This window comes from Myotis brandtii, unplaced genomic scaffold, assembly GCF_000412655.1.
Source record: "Myotis brandtii unplaced genomic scaffold, ASM41265v1 scaffold601, whole genome shotgun sequence".
Taxonomy (NCBI): Eukaryota; Metazoa; Chordata; class Mammalia; order Chiroptera; family Vespertilionidae; genus Myotis; species Myotis brandtii.
In genome coordinates, this window is record NW_005370276.1 from 215,451 (window position 1) to 238,363 (window position 22,913).

At 53.8% G+C, this 22,913-nt stretch overlaps 1 protein-coding gene across 1 annotated transcript in view; it reads right to left on the minus strand.

Moving 5' to 3' along the window:
* LIG1 (ligase I, DNA, ATP-dependent) overlaps window positions 1-21,868 on the minus strand; it is a 36,811-nt gene extending 14,943 nt beyond the window's left edge. Inside the window, exons 1-13 of the mRNA XM_014550418.1 lie at window positions 21,852-21,868; window positions 20,608-20,694; window positions 16,998-17,139; window positions 13,089-13,218; window positions 11,263-11,358; window positions 9,308-9,415; window positions 8,127-8,246; window positions 7,833-7,908; window positions 4,696-4,776; window positions 3,228-3,284; window positions 2,975-3,147; window positions 539-705; window positions 20-96 (exon numbers count right to left, since the gene is read on the minus strand). Of these exons, the coding sequence (XP_014405904.1) occupies window positions 20-96; window positions 539-705; window positions 2,975-3,147; window positions 3,228-3,284; window positions 4,696-4,776; window positions 7,833-7,908; window positions 8,127-8,246; window positions 9,308-9,415; window positions 11,263-11,358; window positions 13,089-13,218; window positions 16,998-17,139; window positions 20,608-20,694; window positions 21,852-21,868 (1,331 nt within the window). The remainder of the gene's footprint in view (window positions 1-19; window positions 97-538; window positions 706-2,974; window positions 3,148-3,227; window positions 3,285-4,695; window positions 4,777-7,832; window positions 7,909-8,126; window positions 8,247-9,307; window positions 9,416-11,262; window positions 11,359-13,088; window positions 13,219-16,997; window positions 17,140-20,607; window positions 20,695-21,851) is intronic.
* Window positions 21,869-22,913: the final 1,045 nt, after the last annotated feature.

Genomic DNA, 22,913 nt, shown 5'->3' on the forward strand with positions numbered 1-22,913 from the left:
CCTCCCAGCCCACACTCACCTGGTGATGAATCGGGCTTCTGAATGGCGGCAGGCCACAAACAGGCCTTTAATGATGTCCATCTTCCTGGCTGTGGACTGAAGAGGTGGGGACAGAGCAGTCAGGCCCAGGGGGCGGGGAGAGGACCCCACCTCCTCCCGGCCACCCAGCTGCCTGGAGAGATGCCGCCCTTGGAGCACCTGCCCCCTCGCTGCACCCCACGTCCCCGCTCCCCCAGCCCCATGCTCAGTAAAGGGCCCGCTCTCCTTCTTGCCCCCCTAGCTTTGGTCAGCAAATAATGACCGAGTCCTGTCACACAGCTGGCACCAGGTCAGGTGCCAGGATCTCAAGAGGAGGTTCCCGCAGCCTTGAGCGGGGAGAAGGAGAAGGAAGCTGTGCACCCCTCACGGAGCTGACGCGATCCAGCCCCGGAAAGTCTAACCAGCCGCCCCCACCCCCATGCCACAGGCCTGGCACTGGGTCCCCGAGGCGAAGAGCACAGGGTCGGGGGTCCCGGGGGAGCGGCCCTGCCCCACTCACAGCGTTGCCAGTGAGCCGGGCGATGTCTCGGAATTTGGCGAGGACCCCAGAGGCGGTGAGGGCGGGTGGGGGCAGCATGAGTCTCTGGGTGCTGCGGCTGTTCTCGGCCACCAGCCCCACGTCGCCCGTCTCGGCTGCCTCGGCCCGCACCAACTCGAGCTGCCGACCTTGGGGGCAGAGCGTGAGGAGCAGGGTGAGGCCCGTGGCTGCACGGCGACCTTCTCTGGCGTTTTCTCCAGCCGCGTGTGCTCGTGGCGAGCCCCCAACCTCCCCATTCCCAGAGCCCACCCACTTCCTGAAGTGGCTCATCCCACACCTGTCTCCACTGCATCAGGCGTGAGAGGCCTAATGCACGTTCACGTGGGGTGCGGGGAGCAGCGGGACGGACCCGTCCACACCAGGGGAGGCTGGAGTGGTGGCGTCAGTGTGCACATGGGATTCAAAGCCACGGGGTAGGATGAGATTGCCAGGGGGCGAGTGTAGACAGAGGAGGCCGAAGGACCCTCTGCCCGCCCCCTAGCTGACCGTGAACACTATCCCACAGTGTCTAAAAGGCCTTTGCTTTTTCTTTTGTTACCCTTTTTAAAATTTTTATTTACTAATTTTAGAGAGAGGAAGAAAGAGAAAGAGAGAGAGAAAGAGAGAGAGAAACATTGATGTGTTGCTCCACTTAGTTATGCGTTCATTGGTCGATTCCTGTACATGTCCTGACTGGGGATCGAACCGCAGCCTTGGTGTATTGGAATGACACTCTAACCAACGGAGCTTCGCGGCCAGGGCCACGCTGAACTTTAAGTCACCAATTTAAACACACAGATGTGTCTTGGCCTCGCTCACTGCCCAGACTGGGCCCACGGGCACCCCTCGCTGTAAGAGCCGGGGGCTGGGAAGTGGAGCTGTGAGTTGCCACAGCTGTGACCACATCCTCACTCCATCAGAGCCAACCGCCCCTTTCCTCACAGCACAGCGGCTGGGAGCAGGCAGCAGCGAGGCTGAAGCCACTGCCCGCTGTGCCCCATCCTTGGCGTCTTACCGCTAAGGTACCTTGTGTCTCTGTTCTACGCTGAAAAAGAAACGCAGAGCTGACGCCCTACCGACACGTCATTTCGATACAATCCTGACTCTCACACACACAGGAATGGAGGGAAAGCAACTCATAAGAAAACAGGCACTTCCGTCCTGGGCTGCCCGCCTCCGGCGCTGCAAGGCGTGAGCAGACAGACGGAGAGGTCGGGCTCGTGCCTGTACGGGGAACCGCACAGAAGGGGCAGCGACAAGTGTGACCCTCCTGTTGCTTGTGATGTGGAGACACGACCTGCCGACGGTGACAGCGTGAAACGCAGAGCTGACGCCCTACCAACACGTCACTTCGATACAATCCTGACTCTAACACACACAGGAATGGAGGGAAAGCAACTCAAGGAAACAGGCACTTCCGTCTTGGGCTGCCCGGCCCCGGCGCTGCAAGGCGTGAGCAGACAGACGGAGTGGTCGGGTGGAATCGCGCAGAAGGGACAGCGACAAGTGTGACCCTCCTGTTGCGTGTGATGTGGAGACACGACCTGCCGACGGTGACAGCGTTTCCAAAATGCTGCCCGACTCTCACAGACCTGCGGCTGTGCAGGCGTCCCGGCCACGAGGAGGCGCTCGCGAGTGGGTGCTAATGTGCTGAGGACGTGGCTCCCCACGTGTCGGTGGCCCCCAGGCACAGGCCCACGCTGAAACGACGCACTTCCCTGAACGTGTCCGCCTCACCAGTGCCCTGTCCTAGTGGTGGTTCCGTCATCCTCCCAGTCAAGCAAGATCCCTGACCCCCAGAGCCCGCAGGTCCCTCCTGTCCTGTCTCTCTCCACGCCACCCTCGCCTCTGCTCCTGCAGGCCTGGCCCCAGCTCCTCCTCCCCCTGGACCTTCGCCCCAGCCTCCTCCCCGGACTCCCAGCTTCCTGTCCGTGCTCCACACGGGCTCAGAACTGCCCGGGCCCTGCCCCTTGCCAGCTCACAAGCCTTCTGTGGCTCCCAAGTGCCTCACAATAAACACCAAGCCCTGGACGCCCTGGCAGGCAGGCCCGCCCACACACGCCGCCAGCCTCTCCATAAACACGGGCTCGGCCCCTGCAGGCCGCCAGCTCCACACCCCTCTCTTTCCTCACCCCTGGGCCCCTCCGGGCTCTACTGCTCGGTCCTTTAGGAGCTCCACTACCTGCCTAAGCCCAATCCCCAGACCCGCCCCCAAATCCTGCGCTCTGCCTGCGGGCATCTTCCCCGGCCGCTCCTCTCCGGCCCAGGCCCATCGCACTGCGGGCCCAGGTCTCCCTCACCTGCACCACCGCCCTCACACCCTGCCATCTGTCCCAGGTCCTCTTCACTCACTGCCTTCTGAGCCCTCTCCACCATCTCAGACCCTCCCGCCGAACGTCCACCGCAGCCCCTCCTCACCTGTGGCCTGGGCCACCGCCTTGAGAAGGACACCATCCCCGACGCCGAGCTCCAGGCCCTGCTGGGGGGGCCCGAGGCAGTTGAGGCTGAGGTAGAGGATGGGGAGGAGGTCTGGGGGCGACAGGGCCACCACGGAGCGAAGCAAGTTGCTCAGCGTCTCCACCATCCGGAGCCTGGAGGAGGAGGAGAGGGACTGCCAGGCCAGGGACAGAGCCGGAGGCACCCGCCCCGCCCGGCCGGCCGGCTTCCTTACCGAGCAGAAACCTCCTCGATCTTCTCAAACGTCCGGGCCACCGCCAGGTAAGGGACCCTGGGGAGGGGAGGGAGACACAAGAGCAGCATGGAAACCCACGCTGTCCTCCACCCACCTGCCTCCCCGAGGACGGCCTTGCGATACCCAAAAGCATGCCCACCCCTGATCCCGCCTGCTCCCCGGGGTTCTCTCTCTGTCCCCTTCAATGCTGCTCTGTCCCCAAAACACAGAGGAGACCCTGGACAGTTCCAGAGCCAGGCAGGCGGTTCTGTGTGCCTTCTTGGATGTTACCTACAGACGCCCATGTTCTGATTTCCTACTTTTCCCCTAAATAGTGGGGGAACAGCAGAACCCTTTGTTTTCAGCATTCACATGCCAAGTGCAGCCTCACTGCTTCTCCGGTGATCCCGGGAAAGGAGGCCAAGGGCAGACACCGGGAGGGCCGGGGAGGCTGGGCGAAGTGGCATTCCCTACCGCTTCATCCCGGCCTGTGATAGTCGGGTGTGCGGCATTTCCTGTCCACATAGCCACAGACCCGGCTTTCTGATGCCGGGTCCACGGGACACGGTGTGGGGATGGGGCCTTCGGGTGTTGGAGAGAACCAGCCCTTACCCTGGTGGGCTCACTCAGTCATTTTTCTATGGGAAGGAAATTTGAAACAGGAGCCCTGAGCGGGCATGTGTCCGTCCGTGGCGCAGTGTCTCCTTGGGGTGGGGGTGCCCGGCTCACTGGGGCCTCAGATGGCAGCTGCTGGACACTGAGCCTGAAGGCCCATGCGGCCACCGTCACTTGTGGCCGGGGCGGTGCTGCCCCCTGGTGTTGGGCGGTGGTGTTGCCATCCCCTCTTTAAGCTGCTAACCGGCTTCTCCGTGTGTTCGCTTTTTCAGACCGCAAGTCCATCTTCTTCAACAGCCACAACGTGTCCAAGCCGGAGTCGTCATCGGTCCTGACGGAGGTATGTCCCTGCCGCCCTGGTGGCTGGTGTGAGCCTGGGGCGGGTGTGCTCCTGGCTGCGGGGCCCAGGGTCGAGCTCTCCCGTGGGCAGGGTCGGAGGGGCCTTCCCTAGAGGCCTCTGGCCTGCTTGCCCCGGGCCTTCGTGCTGATGACCTGCGTGCCTAGGCCCGCTCACCACCAGGTCACGCCCGGGAGGTTTTCCAGCTCTTCCCCCTGCACGGGGAGCTCCCCAGTAGGAGGAGCTTGAGACCCTGCTTTTTACTGATTTAAAGACGGGGTGAGAGGCCAAGCCATCTCCTTTCTTTCCTTGTCTGTGTGTGTCCCGGGAGTGTTAAGAGCCCGCTGTCACTTCTGTGCTGCTGGGCTGCTTCTCGGTGGGTGGTGAGCTCAGGCTGCTGGTCAGTGTTGCTGTGTGTCAGGCTCCCTCCTGGATGCCCTGGGGCATCAGGGACTGGAGTACGGCAGGGCGGGCAGGGCGGGCAGGGCGGCCAGGGCGGGCAGGGCGAAGCCTCACTTCTGGCCCTGCATCCAGCACGCGTCCTGGACGGGATGGTAGTTTTTCTTGGCAGGGTTGTAGCTGGATGGGTCCAGGGGGCTGCAGAGGCAAAAGGGAGATTAGATGAGGTCGATGCTGGGTTGAAGAGAAGCCCGCTCCTCCAACTAACGTTTCCTGAGCACCTACCATGGCCAGGCACTGTTCTAGGCCCAGAAGTAAATGAAAATAAAGTTTGCTAACCTGGAGCTCACATCCGAGTGGGAGAGTCTGGGGGAGAAAACATATAAACAAATAACTTTAGATATTAAAAGATATTTCAGAAAACAAAATAAAACCAAGTACAGGGAGAAAGCAGGTTGATAGATGCTACTTCAGAGGGCGGTGGGGGAAGGCCTGAGCAGATACATCTGAGCAGAATGACGCGAAGGGTGAGCAGAGTGTTTATTAGGGAAACGAGCATCCCAGGCAGGGGGAACAGCGAGTGCAAAGGCCCTGAGGTAGAGACGCGCTCAACATGTTCGAGGAACAGAAAAGGGGTCCACGTGGTTATAGTGGAGCATGGTTTTTGGAGTCCACACTACGAGACCTACGATCCCTGGGCCTCTCACCAGCCCCTCCCTCGCTCACTCTGGGTGGAGAGCACGAGGGGGAGGTCACGGGGCGCCACGAAGTGCCAGGCACGGTGCTGAGAGCACACAGCTGTTAGCAACCAGTCCTGCAGGTACGGGCTCTTCTACATTTTCCCGACCAGGAGACTGGGGCCCAGAGTGGCGAAGCAGTTCCCCCCGGTCACACAGCTAGTAGCAGGGCTCCAGACTGCTCTGACCCCTACATCACAGCCTCACGCTGACCCTGTCAGAGCCAGCACAGCCCCGACTGCAGCCAGACCATCTGGTTCAAATCCCTGCTGCATCACCAACCAGCGGTGTCACCTGGAGAAGTGGCTTCCGTCTCCAAACCAGTGTCTCCATCTGTATAATGAAGCCACCAAAATCCTACAGTGACATGCTGTCATTACGGTTAAGGAAAAAATAGGGTAAGGATTCTCACGAGGTGCATTTTCTGGGGATTATTTTAAAAACAACACTGATGCTCTGGCCGGTGTTTCTAAATGGTTAGAGCATATGCCTGCAAACGGAAGGGTCGCAGGTTCGATTCCCGGTTAAGGGCAGGTACCTGTGCTGCAGGTTTGATCTCCGACCCCAGTCCAGGCACATGCAGGAGGCAACCAATCAATGTCTCTCTCTCCTTGATGTTTCTCTCTCTCTGTCTCCCCCCTCCCTCCCAATCTCTTCCATTCTTTCTAAAAAGTCAATGGAAAAAAATATCCTCCAGTGAGGATATTTTAACTAAATAAATGTAACCCTGACTCCCAGCCTCAGGCCTGTATCTATTCCAAAACTGGGGACCGAAGGGCACATGGAAGACTCCAGATTTTTCAGCTTTTCCGCTGATTCTTCTGCAGACAGGACTGTGGATGGAACAGGTGCAGGGCTGTGCACAGTGAATTGTACAGACTCCGTGTTGAATAAGTGTAGCCGTCCTGGCTGTTTCTATTGTTACTACAAGAAGCAGCAGAGCATGGTGGGTAAGAAACTACAGCCAAACTGCCCGCTTCATCCCAACTCTGCCACACTCCCCGTCTGCAGCCTAAGCAAGGCCCTAAACTCAAGTCATAGTAATAACGGTAATAATAGCAGCCGCTATAAACCTATAAACCTGCTGAGCTTGGCCGTAGCTGAAGCCTCGTCTAGATGCTTCCCGCCCTCAGGAGACGGGCACAGAGAGGCCGTCACTCCCCTGAGGCCACACAGCTGGCAAGGGTGGAGCTGGGCTCTCAGCTCTCCACGCTGCCCTGCCTCCACGCTCACTCCCCTCGCTGCGAAAAGGGATACCAACAGCATCCACACACCGTGGTGCCGTGAGGAGCACAGAGGCCCATGGCCTAGCGCAACCGTGGGCAAACTACGGCCCGCGGGCCGGATCCGGCCCGTTTGAAATGAATAAAACTAAAAAAAAAAAAAAAGACCGTACCCTTTTATGTAATGATGTTTACTGTGAATTTATATTAGTTCACACAAACACTCCATCCATGCTTTTGTTCCGGCCCTCTGGTCCAGTTTAAGAACCCATTGTGGCCCTCGAGTCAAAAAGCTTGCCCACCCCTGGCCTAGCGCCTGGGACACAATAACAGTGGATGTTAACTTCCTGTCATCAATACGTCCCACTTCAAAGGTGAGGAAACTGGAGGTCCCGCAGGTCGGCCTGTCACCTCTAGGCAGCCGTCAGACACAGACAAGTGATCGGGCTGGGAGTGAGGTAAGAAAAAGGGTCGCAGTGTCACAGGAAATAAGGAACGAGACATAAGACGTCGTCTCTGGTAGAGAAACGTCTGTATACTCGCACAAGCACAGACGCACACCCAGGAGGCATGACGGGGCAGTGGTGAAGGGAGAGCCCAGGCTTAAGAATCAGGGGACATGAGTCCCAGGCCTGGCCTTACCCCCACCTCCCTGTGGGACTCGGGGAAGCCGACCTAACCTCTCTGGGCTCATGGTTCCAATGCCTGTGAAATGGCTAAAACACCCGCCTCCTCCACAGGACGGCTGCAGAGGAAGAGAGCCTTCAGCTGTACCTGACACAGTACGTGTTCAAGAAAAGGAGCTCGCTGCCCTGACCAGTTTGGCTCAGTGGAGAGAGCGTCAGCCTGCGGACTGAAGGGTCCCAGGTTCGATTCCGGTCAAGGGCATGTACCTTGGTTGCAGGCACATCCCCAGTAGGGGGTGTGCAGGAGGCAGCTGATCGATGTTTCTCTCTCATCGATGTTTCTAACTCTCTATCCCTCTCCCTTCCTCTCTGTAAAAAAAAATCAATAAAATATATTTAAAAAAAAGAAAGAAAGAAAAGGAGCTGGCTGCAGTGCAGTCACACACTGAAATGAAGCCACTTAATCTCACTTAGGTCTCCACTGGGGTGCAAAACTGACATTAAGAATCCCCCAAACATTTTTTAATTAGTATAATTAAAGCTGAAAATTTTCTGTGATTATCTGTCTCCTTTTTGGAGGCTTACAGTAAAACCAAAGCGGTTTGGACTCGCTGCCTGATCCTTTTCAATCCACTGTCCTCTCTACTCAACAACAGACACTGACTCACCCCTTGGACGCCTCCTTTCTTGGGGTGCCAGGCCCCTCTTCTTTCACTTCCTTTTTGATTGCCGGCTTCCGGGGGGCTGGGAAGGAAGCCAGAAAATTGTGGGTCCTTCTCCTTCTGACAGCCCCCATCCCACACCCCTCCCCAACTCTCAATAGCCAGTGACAAGCCAGGAGATGTAGTCATTAGACTTTCTAACACAGGAAGGCCAACGGACCTGCAGCTCTCTCTGGAGAAAGGCCGGCCCGCCTCCTCCCAGCACCGCCCAGGGGAGGGGAGGCAGGAGGAGAAACTCACTGAAGAAACTGCTGAGCATCCTGGGAGCTCTGGGGGGCGGCTTGGCCTGCTCCTCATCCTGGGGCTCCTGCTTCACCACCACCATGGGCTCGGAACCGCTTTCTGTCGGCGGCTCAGCTTCTAAAGCGAGAGGTCAGACGATGATGCTGCAAACTGTTTCCACCCTGAAGCTTTTTACTGTTTAACCCAGTGGTTCTCAACCTTGGCTGCACATGAGAATCACCTGGGAATCTTTTTAAAATTCTGATTTCTGGGCCTCATCCTCTGGAAATTGTTATGGGGTGAGGCCACAACATTAGTAACAAAGAAACAGAATTTCTGGAGGATGAGGCCCAGAAATCAGGATTTTAAAGATTCCCAGGTGATTCTAATGTGCAGCCAAGGTTGAGAACCACTGGTCTAAATGGAAAACCTCACCAATTCGGCCCTTTTCCCCTGCCCAGAGCCCTGGTCGGCAAACTGCGGCTCGTGAGCCACATGCGGCTCTTTGGCCCCTTGAGTGTGGCTCTTCCACAAAATACCACGTGCGGGCGCGCACGTACAGTGCGATTGAAACTTCGTGGCCCATGCGCAGAAGTCGGTATTTTGTGGAAGAGCCACTCTCAAGGGGCCAAAGAGCCACATGTGGCTTGCGAGCCGCAGTTTGCCGACCACTGGCCCAGAGTAAGCTTTGAGCCTGATTTTTTTTGTCGGTACTAACTCATGAGATTCTAGCATTTAACCCCAAACCGGAGACCTATGGAAAGGGTAAAAAGACCGCAGCCCAATGAGAAAATGTCCCCACTTCTGCAGCTGCAGAAAATCAGGTACCACTCTGCATGCTGAAACGGCCCACGGGTTGTTCCTAACTCAGGGGGCTCACGGACACCGGATGGCGGGGCTGGTGAGGGGCAGGCTGACCTCTAAACCCCACAACTCAGCCTGGTTGTCCAACTTAAAAATTATCGCTCAACTAATTACACTTAGTACCTATGATTCCTGAGATGTATTTTGTTGCAGGATGACTGGCTCTTTCTTTTTTTCTCACGTCCATGCAGAAAAATAATAACAATAAAACCCAGAATCCATATGTAAACAGCACACTTGAGAATCTACGTCTCATTTAAATGAATTGTCCGACCAAGACATCTGACCCCAAAAGCAGAGATGGGGCTGCAGGGGGAAGAGGATCTGAAACTCACTGCAGGCGTTTTGGGGCTCGGGGGGCATCATGGGCAGGTCCCCCTCTTCTGCTTTCTTCTCTTTGGCCCCTTCTGCCTCTGGGAGGTTTTCTGTTGGGGTCTCTGCTTCTGAGGACACACGGGAAATGAGAAGGCAAAAAGTCACTTTGACCCCCAAGGACATTTCACCTCCCAAGACGTTCTGCCCCTTTATTCTTTCTTGAGCCAATCAAGTGTCTGTAAAGTAAGCATGTCAAACTCGCGGCCCATGGGCCGCATGCCTCGTTTACTTGGCCCGTGTTAGCCTTTGAGTTTGACATGCTTGCTGTAAAGGGACGGGAGGTGGGGACCCCCAAGAGAAGCCAATCCCGTGTTCACCTGTGCAGCTAAGCAAGGCCAGCCTTTTCTTATAATTATTTTAGAATTAGTTACCACAGAATAGGAGTTGCATGTGATAACTTGTTACAGATTATAATAAAAAAATTAAACTGACTGAAAAAAATCATATCAGGGAAACAAAAGTTGTATAAACTTGGGAAAAATTTATCTTAGTAGAAAAAGCCACCCACCCCCACATCCCCAGACACTGATAATTAATTCATAGTAAAATTCATTACTGACTAAAAATTGCCAACAGGAAATGAACTCTCCCCCGGGAGAGATGAGCTTAATAAAGACCTTTTATTAGACAAACAAACCGACAGTGGCAAAGGCTGCAGCTGGGCTAATCTCAGGCCCCAAAGGATCGATCGATCGATCAATCAGACCTTTATCACTGCAGCTCCCACGTCACCAAGATGCAAGAACTCACAGGGACACAGCAGGATACCTGACACTTTCAACGGAAACTGGGGACTTGTGCTCCACACTGATGAACTACTACGTCAAGGTATTTTAGTTTTCAGTATCGGGTCACGTTCCTTGCCGTTTCTGATGTTACATATTTTGCAAAGCTGGTTTTCACTAGTTGCTGTGATAAAAACCAAGCACTGCACAGATCAGCATGGGGCAGGAAACAGGAAATGAGGGTGGCAGTTTGCAACTGGATTCCAGTCTGAGAAGCGGTGCAGGGCCCAGGAAACATCCTATTATAATCCACTGTGACTACTTAAGAATAAAATAGAAACGTTAATTTTCCTCTCCACGTATGTGTATTATTTTCCTCAAGTGCCCGAGCTCCTAGAACATAAGCAATGATTTGGATATCCACTACTTAACACATTTCGTACCGCTCAGGAGTTTTCTCGTGTTTCTCGCGCCATCTGTTAAGGACCGCTCACGAGTGTTCTCGTTTTTCACGCCCATGGAAAAAGGAGCGAACCTAGATACTTATGTAAATTTTGTTTGGTCCCTCTTCATAGAGGAAAATGTTTTACGCAGTACCATACGTTAAAAAAGTACTAGGAACTTTAATTGTTTAATTGTTTTTGTAAATAAAAATGTTATAATTATTGAAAAACAACACCTAAAGTGCATTATGAGGATTTAAATAACGTGTAGTTTGCCCAAAAACGTGCGGTCCCTGGCGTATGTCTTAGAGATTTCTATGCGGTCGCAATGTGTTAATACACAGAACTGGTCTGGTACTGGCCGAGGGCACCATGAAAAAATGACTGAGACACCGCGGGGTCTGGGAAAACGTGGGAGCCTCTGCTTCCTGGTGAAATTTACAAGGGAAAGGGGATCATTTAGAGGAACATACTTCGAAAAAGTAACGATAAAAAGTGAGAAACTGTATGGAAACTAAACTGAGACAGCCAAGTGACTATATTCCAAAATGCTCTCCTAATAAAACCCCATATTGGTGTGTGGGGTCTGACAGACGTATTTAGATTCATGGACACAGGCATCCAATCAGTGGGGTACTAACACCTTGTCCTCTCAGATCGGCCACGCCCTTCCAGATTTCCCTCTGTGCACAGTCAGACACACAGACAGACAGACATGTGCACACACCCCTCCTCCCGGTGCCTCACCTTCCTCCACCTTCTTCCTCTTGGCTTCTTGGCCCTGGTCCGTGCTGTGCTCTTCTAGGACACCCTGAATCTTCCGTTTAGAAAACTGCTTTCGAGCTGGGAAGGCAAAGGCTGAGGTGTGGCTGACTCGCTGGCCAATCTGCCCCGCCCCGGAGAACTCGGCACCACGCTCACCCCGACCCCCTTGTGATGGGGCTCCTGAAAAGGCTCTGGGTCCCCCCCTTCTCCTCCTGCCCACAGCTACTGCCCAGTGCGAGCCTTGTCCCTGGAGCTCACGCTGCCTCCTGGCTGTATGACAGTGAGCAGTTACTTAATCTTCTGGGCCTCACTCTCCCACATGCACAGAATGGAAATAATCCCAAAAAGTAAGCAAAGGTGCAACGGGCTCAGCCCAGTCCCAACTGCAGCCAACGCACGGTGAGCAGTTACTTAATCTCTCTGGGCCTCTCTCCCACATGCACAGAATGGAAATAATCCCAAAAACTAAGCAAGGGTACAACGGGCTCAGCCCAGTCCCAACTGCAGCCAACGCACTCCGTGCCCTGCATCCCCAGGAGCTGACCATCTCCGTGTGTCCTGGACACATTTTCCAGGACCTCAGAAGCCCGATGCACCAGGAATCAACAGACCCTGGGAGTTCCCTCACCCAATGACTAACGGTGCTGGTGTATAAGCACTCAGCTCCCTGCACTTCCGGCAGATCATTCTGCACACATTTAGGCCAATTCCCAGCGCTTCCCCAGAGAATGAAGCTCCAGCGCCCCTGAGGGAGCCGACCTAAGAACACATCTTTTATGGGCCGACTCCCCTTCCCTGGATCACTGTCTGTCTTCTCTGCACCTCCCACCTCCCCAAGAAATGGTCTGTACTGAATCCTTGTCAGAGTTTCAGAGCCTGTTTCTAGAAGATTCCAAATTGAGATCACATGGCAAAGAAAACGAAGCTGTAATGATTTTCATCAATTCTCACCTTCTCCCTGGTCTCTGGGCTTCTTCCCATGACCCCAGAAGGACCTTTAGCAGCTGTGGCGGGAACGGTCCCTGCCCTGCTCAAAAGCTTCCCACATTCCCCGCCCCCACTCCAGGACAAAGCCTTTTAGTGTCCACTCTGTCCTCCCATCCTCCCTAACTTCTCTCCACCTGACCCCCTAACTCCCACGCCACACAATCCACTTTCTTTACCAACATCACTGAATGGCTGTCATTCCCAAATACTCCGCAGTCACCTCTGGGCTTTTGCACGTGTTGTTGAGCTAGTGGCCCAGCCCTTTGGGACAAAGCTCAGATGTCACCTCCTCTAAAATGAATCCCTGACACACCCCGAGCCAATGTTGGTGTCAGCCCCGAGACACTCAGTTATTTTATTAGGACCACCTCTCCCGCAGGCCTGACCAGCCCTTCCAGCTCGCAGCGCCCCCATGGCTCCCCAGCACCGCAGGCTAAAGTCCAGGCTCCCTAGCCTCACGTGCAGGGCCCTCGGGGAGCCAGCCCCCACTCTCCCCAGTTCATCTCTCCCCACTCTTCCAGGCGGGCTCAGTTCTGCGCTCCCACAGCCCTCGTTACCACTATTATTCCTTATACCACACCATCCAATGAAAATACATGCAAGCCACACAATCATCTTAAATAGTCCAGTATCTACACTGAAAAGCAGGACAAAAACAGGTGAATGAAGTCATTTGCCCAGTCACACAGCCGGTGGATGGTGGAGCTGTGCTCTTAACCACAAGGCCAAGCTCAGAGCTGTCATGAGGACGGTTGCCTGGTGCTGAAATCCAAGTGGGACAAGGACAAACAACTGAAAGGGCAGGGCCCGTGTGTCCTTACCTGTGAGCCGCTTCGGGATCCCTGACGGGGAGATGGTCGCTGCTGGAGAGGTGCTGGAGAGGGAAGGGCTGCTCGCAGGGGACGTGACAGGACCGGGAGGGGAGACTTGTGGAGAGCTGGGGGCAGGCTTCTGGAAGAAGAAAGGAAGAGCAATTACAGAGTGGGGGTGGGGGGGGGAGAGAGAGCGCCGAGCTATCTCATTTCCCAACAGCTGAGAGCAGAGAGGGACTCTGTGTCTCCCCTGTGGCGGGCGGGCATGGCCATGGCATACTCAGCCCCCGATTGGGCGCCTCATGTGCCCCACCAGCTCAGCCAGGTTTGGTGACCCCGAGAGGGGGCGGTGAAGGATTAGAAAAGACAAGAGAAGAAAGCTGGGTCTCGGTGGGACGCTGCCCTCTGGGATGGAGAGAGACAGCGCCTCGGACTACAAGCCGTGTCTTTATTTTATAGCCAGTTTCCACGAGGCAAAGGGCGTGGTCAAGATGTTTACAACATTCTCCTGGGTTTCGATCCTACTCAATTACATGCACCTGAACTCTATCAAGCCCACATCACTCAGGCACGTGGGGCCACGTGTTCGGACCATAGGTTCAAGCTTACAACTACAGCTGTTGGCTCTAATTGTGCTGGGAGGGCTCTGCCCTCCAAGCTGGGACTTGCACGTGGCCATGAGAGGACCGTGTCCTCTCATTAGTTCGAGGCTTGACCCTGTCCCAACACTGAAGCCGCTCCCCACACTCCTCCTCTCCATGCCACCAGTCCCAGCCCCAGCTCAGGCCACGGCCCCTCTCACGGGGGCCCTCACTCCACCCTCCATGTAGAGTTCATGGTCCCAGATTCTCCTGGACACCAATAACAACTCTTTTTTCTAAAGACAAAATCTTTGGTTTTTAGGTAAGCATGTGGTGGCCCAACTAAAGACCACACTCCCCAGCCTCCCTTTCGGCTAGTGTGGCCATGCCCCTCAGTTCTACACAATGCAAGGTAAGGGGAAGAACTTACCTTGGTCCCAACAGCATTCAACAGTGGAAAGGGGAGTGCCCTCTTCCCAATGGGGATATTCCCTTGGACAAGAGCACCCCTGACTCAGAGACTCCCACACGAATCCGGGACTTTTGTGCTCATGAGAGAGAGAGAGCCCTACCTTGCTTAAGCCTCTGTTATTTGTGTCTTGGTTTCAACTACTAACTCATCTTCATACGGGGCCCTGTGCCAGGGATTAAGCGACTGCCCCTCAGCTCCCATCCGCTCCCCCTTTCCTGCTCTGTGTCCGGGATCCAACTTCCAGTTCTTCCAACACTTGCAGGGCCTGCTGCCTGGTGCCCCACGGAGACCGGCAGCCCCTGCCCGGTGCCCCTTCCTCAAAGGTCCTTCATAACTGTAACGTTGCTACTGTTATGAATCGTAATGTAAATATCTGATATGCAGGATGGTCTTAGGCGACCCCTGTGAAAGGGTCGTTCGACCGCCAAAGGGGTCACGACCCAGAGATTGAGAACCGCTGTGCTAGGGGCTCCAACTTCCAGTTCTTCCAACACTTGCAGAGCCTGCTGCCTGGTACCCCACGGAGACCGGCAGCCCCTGCCCAGTGCCCCTTCCTCAAAGGTCTGAGCGCCAGGCCCCAAGGCACCTCCTCCAAACCCAGAGGCCCAGCACCCACCAGCCAGCATCTATACCACAATGGTCTGAATGTCAGCTCCACAGCTCCCCACAGGCCCCACAGGGAGCCCAGGAGCCAAGGCCACCTCTTCCCTCTCCTGCTCAAGCCCTTCCTCAGCGGCCTCGCAGCCTCGGGGCCAAGTCCAAGCTCCTAAAGAGGTCCCTGTCCGAATCCCCGGGATCTGTGAGCGGAGACAACGCAAAGGGCAACCCAGGCTGCAGGGGCAAGTAAGGTTGTTAACCAGCGGCCCTGAGAGAAGGACATGATCCTGGATCATCCGCTGGGCCCAATGCAATCACAGGAGCCAGAAAGTACAAGAGGGAGGCAGGACAGAGAGACGTGATTACAGAAGGGCAGCGTTGCTATGTTTGCACACAGAGAAAAGGGGGCCATTAGAAGCTGGAAAGGGCAGGGAGATGATTCTCTCCTCGAATCCCAGAAACGCAGCCCTGCCGACACCTTGACTTTAGCCCCGTGAGACCCATGTCAGGCCCCCGACCTCCAGAACTGCGACATAATACGTTTATGTGATTCTGTTGTTGTTAATCCTCATCCGAGGATATTTTTCCATTGATTTTTAGAGAGTGGAATGAAGGGTGTTGCGGCCAAAGGTGAACTGAGTGGGGGGGTGAAAGGATTAAGGAAAAAAAAAAAAGGATTAAGGAAAGACAGATAACAGAATGAAAGCTGGGTCTCGGTGGGACGCTGCTCCCTGATGAGGAGACAGCGCCAGCACCCACAAGCCGTGTCTTTATTTTATAGCAGATGCCACGAGGCAAAGTAGGGGCATGATCACGTTGTTTACGCAAGTAAGGTTGTTAACCAGCGGCCCAGAGAGAAGGACATGATCCTGGATCATCCGCTGGGCCCAATGCAATCACAGGAGCCAGAAAGTACAAGAGGGAGGCAGGAGAGAGAGACGTGATTACAGAAGAAGGGCAGCGTTGCTATGTTTGCACAGAGAAAAGGGGGCCGTTAGAAGCTGAAAAGGGCAGGGAGATGATTCTCTCCTCGAATCCCAGAAACGCAGCCCTGCCGACACCTTGACTTTAGCCCCGTGAGACCCGTGTCAGGCCCCCGACCTGCAAACTGCGACATAATACGTTTATGTGATTCTGTTGTTGTTAATCCTCATCCGAGGATATTTTTCCAATGATTTTTAGAGAGTGGAATGAAGGGAGTGTTGCGGCCAAAGATGAACTGAGTGGGGGCAGCGGGGGGTGAAAGGATTGAGGAAAGACAGATAACAGAATGAAAGCTGGGTCTCGGTGGGACGCTGCTCCCTGATGAGGAGACAGCGCCAGCGCCCACAAGCCGTGTCTTTATTTTATAGCAGATGCCACGAGGCAAAGTAGGGGCGTGATCACGTTGTTTACAGCATTCTCGTGAGTTAAAAAAAAAACATGCACCTGAACTCTATCACAAGGCACGTGGGGCTACGTGTTCGGACCATAGGTTCAAGCTTACAACCACAGCCATTGGCTATGATTGTGCTGGGAGGGCCCTGACCTCCAGCTGGGACTTGCACGTGGCAATGAGAGGACCCTGTCCTTTCATTAGTCCGAGGCTTGATCCTAGCCAAAACACTGTAGCCGAGCCCCATAAGGGAGGGAGGGGGAAAAAGAAAGAGAGAAAAACATGGATGTGAGAGAGATACATCAACTGGTTGCCTCCTGCACATGCCCCGACCAGGGCAGGGGATCAAACCTGCAACCCAGGCACATGCCCTTGACCAGGAATTGAACCTGAGACCCTATGGTGCTCGGGCAGACGCTCTAACCACTGAACGCACCGGCCAGGGCAGGCATTAAATTACTTTTCAACGGGAAGGAAATGAGCCAAAGTGTAGAGAAGACAACAAGCTGTGGTAACGGGAGAGACTATGTATCTTTGGGCCCTTCCTTTCCTTTCAACCACCAATGGACATTTTCTAGGCATTATTCTCAGATCCGTATGTGAGCTGACGCCCATCCTCTTCACAGCCACCCTGAGAGGCAGGTGCCACCATGAGCTGCATGTCACAGGTGAGGCGCACCGAGGTCAGGGGGCCTGCCCAGGTCCCACGACTGAGGCGGACTTAGGACCGTGGAGACCTGGCCGCCCGCCTGCTCCAGGGCACGACCACGAAACCCTCCCCCTCCTGGGGCATGCCTCCAGGGCCCCCCTGAGCAGCGGCTGCACTCGGTCCCGAAGGCTAATGGGAATTGGGGTTGCTCCCCGTAAACGTGGGCAGGCTGACGGGGACCTACCTGGCCTTTGGGGGACGTGATGGCTTCATCGTCCTCCTCCTCCTCCCCTTCGCTACACAGGACCCGGGCCGTCTTCCTGCCCGACCTCTTCACCGGAGAGTCGCTCTCAGGCACCACTCTGTTCCGCTCCTTCAGCGCCACCCTAGAAGGGGGGGAAATGGGGGTGTTCTAGCTGGCAGAGTGGGCCAGACAAACACTCCAGCTCCTTCACCATGTCTGTCTCCTTCCTTTCCTTTCAACCATCAATGAACATCTTCTAGGGGCCTCCTAAGCATATACTCTTTTTTAATTATTATTGATTTTAGAGAGAGAGGAAGGGAGAGAGAAACATCAATTTGTTGCTCCACTTACTTATGCATTCACTGGTTGCTTCTGGCATGTGCCCTGACCAGGGATCAAACCAGCAACCCTGGTGTATTGGGATGACGCTCTAACCAACTGAGCCACCCAGCCAGGCCTAGGCATATACTCTGAATTATCCCTCTATCCATAATGGATCTCTGGAGGCCTCCTATGTGCCCACCCTGTGATGGGTGAATCTGAGAGCAAGTGAAGTCCCTACTTACGGCAGAGAATGGCCTCAACATCCGTTTGAAAACCCTCTTTCTTTTAATCATACAAGCCCCTGAGTTGCAGCTAGGCACACAGCCACTCAACTAGGGACTACACTTCCCAGCCTCCTCTGCTGCTACGCATGGTCACCTCGTAAGTTCTGACCAATAGAATGTAAGTGGCCATGACTGACAAGCAACTTGCCCTCACCTTGTCTTAGCCCTGGAACTTGAACTTGCTGGCCTGCTTTGATAATGCTCACGAGGGCATGGCTGGGCTGGGAGGGTGGGTAAGGAGGGAACCTGGGTCTCAAGGCAACCTACTAACACAGAGCTGCCTACCAGCCCTATGCAGCCCCACTACGCCCCCAACACTGGCTCTGAGGAGCGCCCGGCCTGGTGAAGAACACAGGCACAGACCATCAAAACACAGAGCAGTGTGGAGGTCGCTTACGGTACGAGAACAAGGCTGATTCCTACAGGTGTCTGCGTTCCCAGAGCCCATGGTTTGGATGATGAATGGAGACATCTCCCTAGTTAGGTCAGTGATGGCACACTCATTGTATGGACCCTCAAAAAGAATAAAGTGGGTTTATACAAAGCATCACAGAAGGGCTTTAAAAGATATTCTCATGAGGAAAAAAGCAGGTGATCGACACCACGAGAGGAGCTGCTGTTGACTTTGCTCACTAAAGCCCAGGATCCAGACAGTGCCTGACACATAGAAGATACTCAATAGATATTTCTTGAAAAAATGAATATGTATAGTATGAGTCCATGAGTGTAAAAAATATCTCTTTGCCAATATGTACCTGCAACTTGCATATATAATAACCCAGCTTTTGCTATTTAAAAATAAGGGTGTATATTACTGAGCATCTGGTATATATCAGGCATGTGCCAGCTACTTGGGCTAGATTAGCGACCAACATGACAATCCTGCTGTGCAGTATGTGCAATATGTAAGTATGGGAAACACTCCACAAATATTTATTGAGCACCTATTATGTGTTAATAACTCTGGTAGGTGCACATATGTTTATAGGCACAGAAGAAAGGATATACCTCAAACTCATAAAAGTAGTTCCTCTGGAAAGTGATTAGAAAGACTTCAAATGTTTACTTTACCTACTTCTCTGAGTTGACATATTAACAATCACCTTGTATAATTCCACATTAGGGTATCCATGCTAGACCAGTTGACTCTTTGCCCCCTGGTGATCAGTGCACATCATAGCGAGCGGTTGAGTAGCCTTAGCATATCATTAGCATATTACACTTTGATTGGTTGAATGGCCGACCAGACCAGACACTTAGCATATTACGTTTTTATTATCCTATATAATAAAAGCCTAATATACTGTGTCTGACCGACTTTACGACCAGTCACTATGATGCGCACTGACCACCAGGGGGCAGACGCTCTGACCGGTAGGTTAGCTTGCTGCTGAAGTCTGCAGATCGGGACTGGGTGAGACTGGCCGGACACGCCCTAGAGCCCTCCCACGGTCCCTCCCCAGGCGGCCAATCTCCCTCGGTCCCTCCCGGCCTCTAAAATATTTCTTCTAATTAATTTCCTTTGACAGTCCTGCTGTCATGCTAAGGCTATACACAACAGGGGCAGATCTGAAAATCAAGAGTGTTGAAAAAGAATATGACTTGATTATTGCCACTTACTGAGCCTGTAAGTGCATGAACTGGGTACTATTCTACACATTGTACATCCGTTAATTCACTGAACCCACACAGAAAGCCTAACAGAGATTAAGATACCCTGTTACACACCAATAACTGGGACACATGAAGTAAAGTTACTTGCCCGGGGTCCCAAATTGGGGACATGAACGAAATCTAGATTGAGTCCATGTTTGGGCAAGCTGATTGGGGTAATCATGTGACCCAAGCAGGGCCTTCCCATGAACTTGTGCAGTAGATGCTGGAGGAGAGACCATTGCTCTCTTCTTAGATCAGCAATTACCAACCAGTGTGCCACAAAAGGCACACTGATGTGCTGCAAGAATTTTTAAAACATGCAGCACCTGACTCGTCAGGGGCTGTGGGATGCGGCTCCAGTGTTTGGACAGGTTCAAGCCTTGGACTGAGGAGAGGGCACAGTCCTCTCATGGCCACGTGCAAGTCCCAGCTTGGAGGGCAGAGCCCTCCCAGCACAATTATAGCCAACAGCTATAGCTATAAGCTTGAACCTATGGTCCGAACACGTGGCCCCACGTGCCTGAGTGATGTGGGCTTGATAGAGTTCAGGTGCATGTAGTGGAGTGGGATTGAAACCCAAGAGAACGTTGTAAACATCTTGATCACGCCCTTACATTGCCTCGTGGCATCTGCTATAAAATAAAGACACGGCTTGTGGGCGCTGTCGCTGTCTCTCTCCACCCGAGAGGGCAGCGTCCCACTGAGACCCAGCTTTCATTCTCTTGTCTGTCTTTTCTAAGCCTTTCACCGCCCCCACTTGGGTTCACCCTTGGCCGTGCTGGCGCAGCACAAGGGGCACTGACCTCTTTTCCCTTAAATTCTCAAAAAAGCACAATAGCCATCAATTGTGAATGAATTAAAATTGTAAGTTCAGCAAAAAATACCCTTTCTGGTGTGCTGCAGAATTTTAGTAATGAGTTTATGTGAGCCATGAAATGAAAAAGGTTGAAAATCAATGAATTTGATAAGCTGGCATCAAAATGAGGCCAGTGGCCAGCTTCTCTGCCTCGTAAAAAGTCTGCTCTAGAGCAGTGGTGGCCAACCTTTCGGACCTCATGGTGGTCCAGACCACCGCTTGGCAATCGCTGCTCCCAACTGGTGGTCTGTGAGAGCTGAAAGGTTGGCGACCGCTGCTCTAAAGACATGAAACAGAGCCCTGAAGACAGCTCTGAGGCCCTGGATACAGCTGTGCCTGAAGCTGGACATACCCTTTGGACTTCCAGTTATTGAAGTCAAAAATTCCCTCTGAGATCCTGAGATAGTCTGAGCTGAGTTTCTAACACTTGCAGCCAAGAGTCCTGACTGACAAAGGAACAAATTCACCACATCCCAGGCCCGTTACGTGCTTTGGAGGGGGCTCGGTCTCTCTGGCGCTGCTGGGCGTCTCCTCTGGCTTCTTTGCTTTGCCCTCTTTCTTGGGGTGGAAAAACGACCTGGAGGAGCACAGGAGGGGGAAGAAAGGGAATGAAAACAGCACCAATAACTCCCCTGACCCATGATGTCCTCGACAGCTCTGACGCCAGTTCCCATCCTCCATGGAACAGGAGATTCCAAACAACCCCCTTTTGATAAGGAAACCGAAGCCCAGATGAGGAGGCAACCCTCTGCTTACTTTCCTGCCCTAACTCCACCTGATATGCCACATCCCCACTGTCACTCAACAAGTATTAACTAAGCACTTAGTATACACCAAGGACAGATTCGCCCCAGATTCCTCATCACGTGGGAAAAATCCAGCCTGGGGTCTGTCTGAGCCACCCTCTCCCAGGTCTGTGTGGTGGATGAGGTCTGGGTCTGTCTAGCGCCTGGTAACAGCCCTCCACTTTTCTCTTGGGAGGCCTCTTCCCCAAATTCTCTCAGTACCTGAGATTTGCATAGGCCTGTCCTTTCACCCATGACTGGGGCGGGCACATGCCCCAGGCCTGGCCAATCAGAGCCCTGCATCCCTGTGGCCAGATCAGGGACCAGCATGGGGCCTAAGCTGGACCAATGAAAACAGGAGCCTAGACACTGTTGGAACAGCTGGGAGGGGGCAGCCTCTTCCCACGGGGACTGCTAACTCTCTGGTGCCAGAGCCCGAGGAAGAGGACCTGCCAACACGACACAACCTGAGAGCAAGCAGAGCTGAAACATGGAGAGACGAATTCCCAGGGGCAAAGCTTTGGCAACTAGATCCAACTGTTAACTCCAGGTTCCAACGACACAGCCAAGTGATCCCCTTTCTGCTTTTCCACCTCGGCATGCCTGCGTGACAGGCCAGACCATTCTCTGTTGCATCAGGATGTTTAGCAGCAGCCTGGCCTTTACCCCTCTCACCCAGCTGTGACAACCACAAATATTTGCAGACATCGCCAGATGTGGAAGGCGAAACTGCCGCGGCCTGAGAACCACCGGTTAGGCTTTCCGAACCCTGCACCTAACATGTTTTAGTTAACTCACTCCCCGTTTTCCATGGCCCACTCCCCGTTTTCCATACTGATCAACTTCTGGAAAATGCCAGCTTGAGTTTTTCTAAGAAAAGGCAGCGAGTTACAGAGACAAGGAGAGACTCGGAGAGTTTAAGACGAGAAGGGGGACGAGGTTTCCTTACATGATGCTTCGCTGCATGATGGCGGCAAAATTGTCCCTTCCCCGCTCCTCCGCCTCTTCTCCTGTCTGCTGTTCTGGAACAGAAATCCAAATACTTGGTGAGAAGACTGCTTGTGCAGATATCAAAACTCATAAACCTCCTTCTTTTTTTAAAAAAATATATTTTATTGATTTTTTACAGAGAAGAAGGGAGAGAGATAGAGAGTTAGAAACATCGATGAGAGAGAAACATCAATCAGCTGCCTCCTGCACATCTCCTACCGGGGATGTGCCCGCAACCCAGGTACATGCCCTTGACCGGAATCGAACCTGGGACCATTCAGTCCACAGACTGACGCTCTATCCACTGAGCCAAACCGGTTTCGGCAACCTCCTTCTTTTAAAAAATGTATTTTTATTGATTTCAGAAAGAAAGGTAGAGGGAGAGTGAGGAACATCAATGATGAGAGAGAATCATTGATCAGCTGCCTCCTGCAACCCCCCTCCCTCCCCAACTGGGGATCAAGCCCGCAAACCAGGCACGTGCTCTCAACGGGACTCAAACCCGGGACCCTTCAGTCCGCAGGCTGACACCCTATCCACTGAGCCTAACCGGCCAGGGCCATAAACCTCCTACTTGCAGAAAGAAAAAAAATCCACAAGATCAGAAACATGCATTTTCCCCCTCGAGAAGAAACTCCCCTTTTTTCGGACCAGAATCATCTGCCAGTGAGAAGTGCCGGTCATATTCTCATACGCCTGCAGCTGCTGGCCCTTCCCCAGGTGCAGCCCCTAGGAGTCGCCTCGCCCAGCGGTGGCCCCCGTTTCCTGGAAATACTTCCATACCCAGATGTCCTCCCCACAGACAGCAAGTCCTCATTCCTCACGGGCATGTACCCTACTCCCTTGTGGCCCCATCCCCCCAAACCTCCTTACGGCCCCACCCCTTCCCAGACCCAGGCCGCCTCCTCCCTGTCCAGCCTTCAAAGCCCTCCCCTTGGCCCCGCCCCCTCACAGGTAACCGAGGCCAGACCACGCCCCGTGCCTAGACCAGGGCCTTACCGCTGACCTCTCCCTGGCCCAC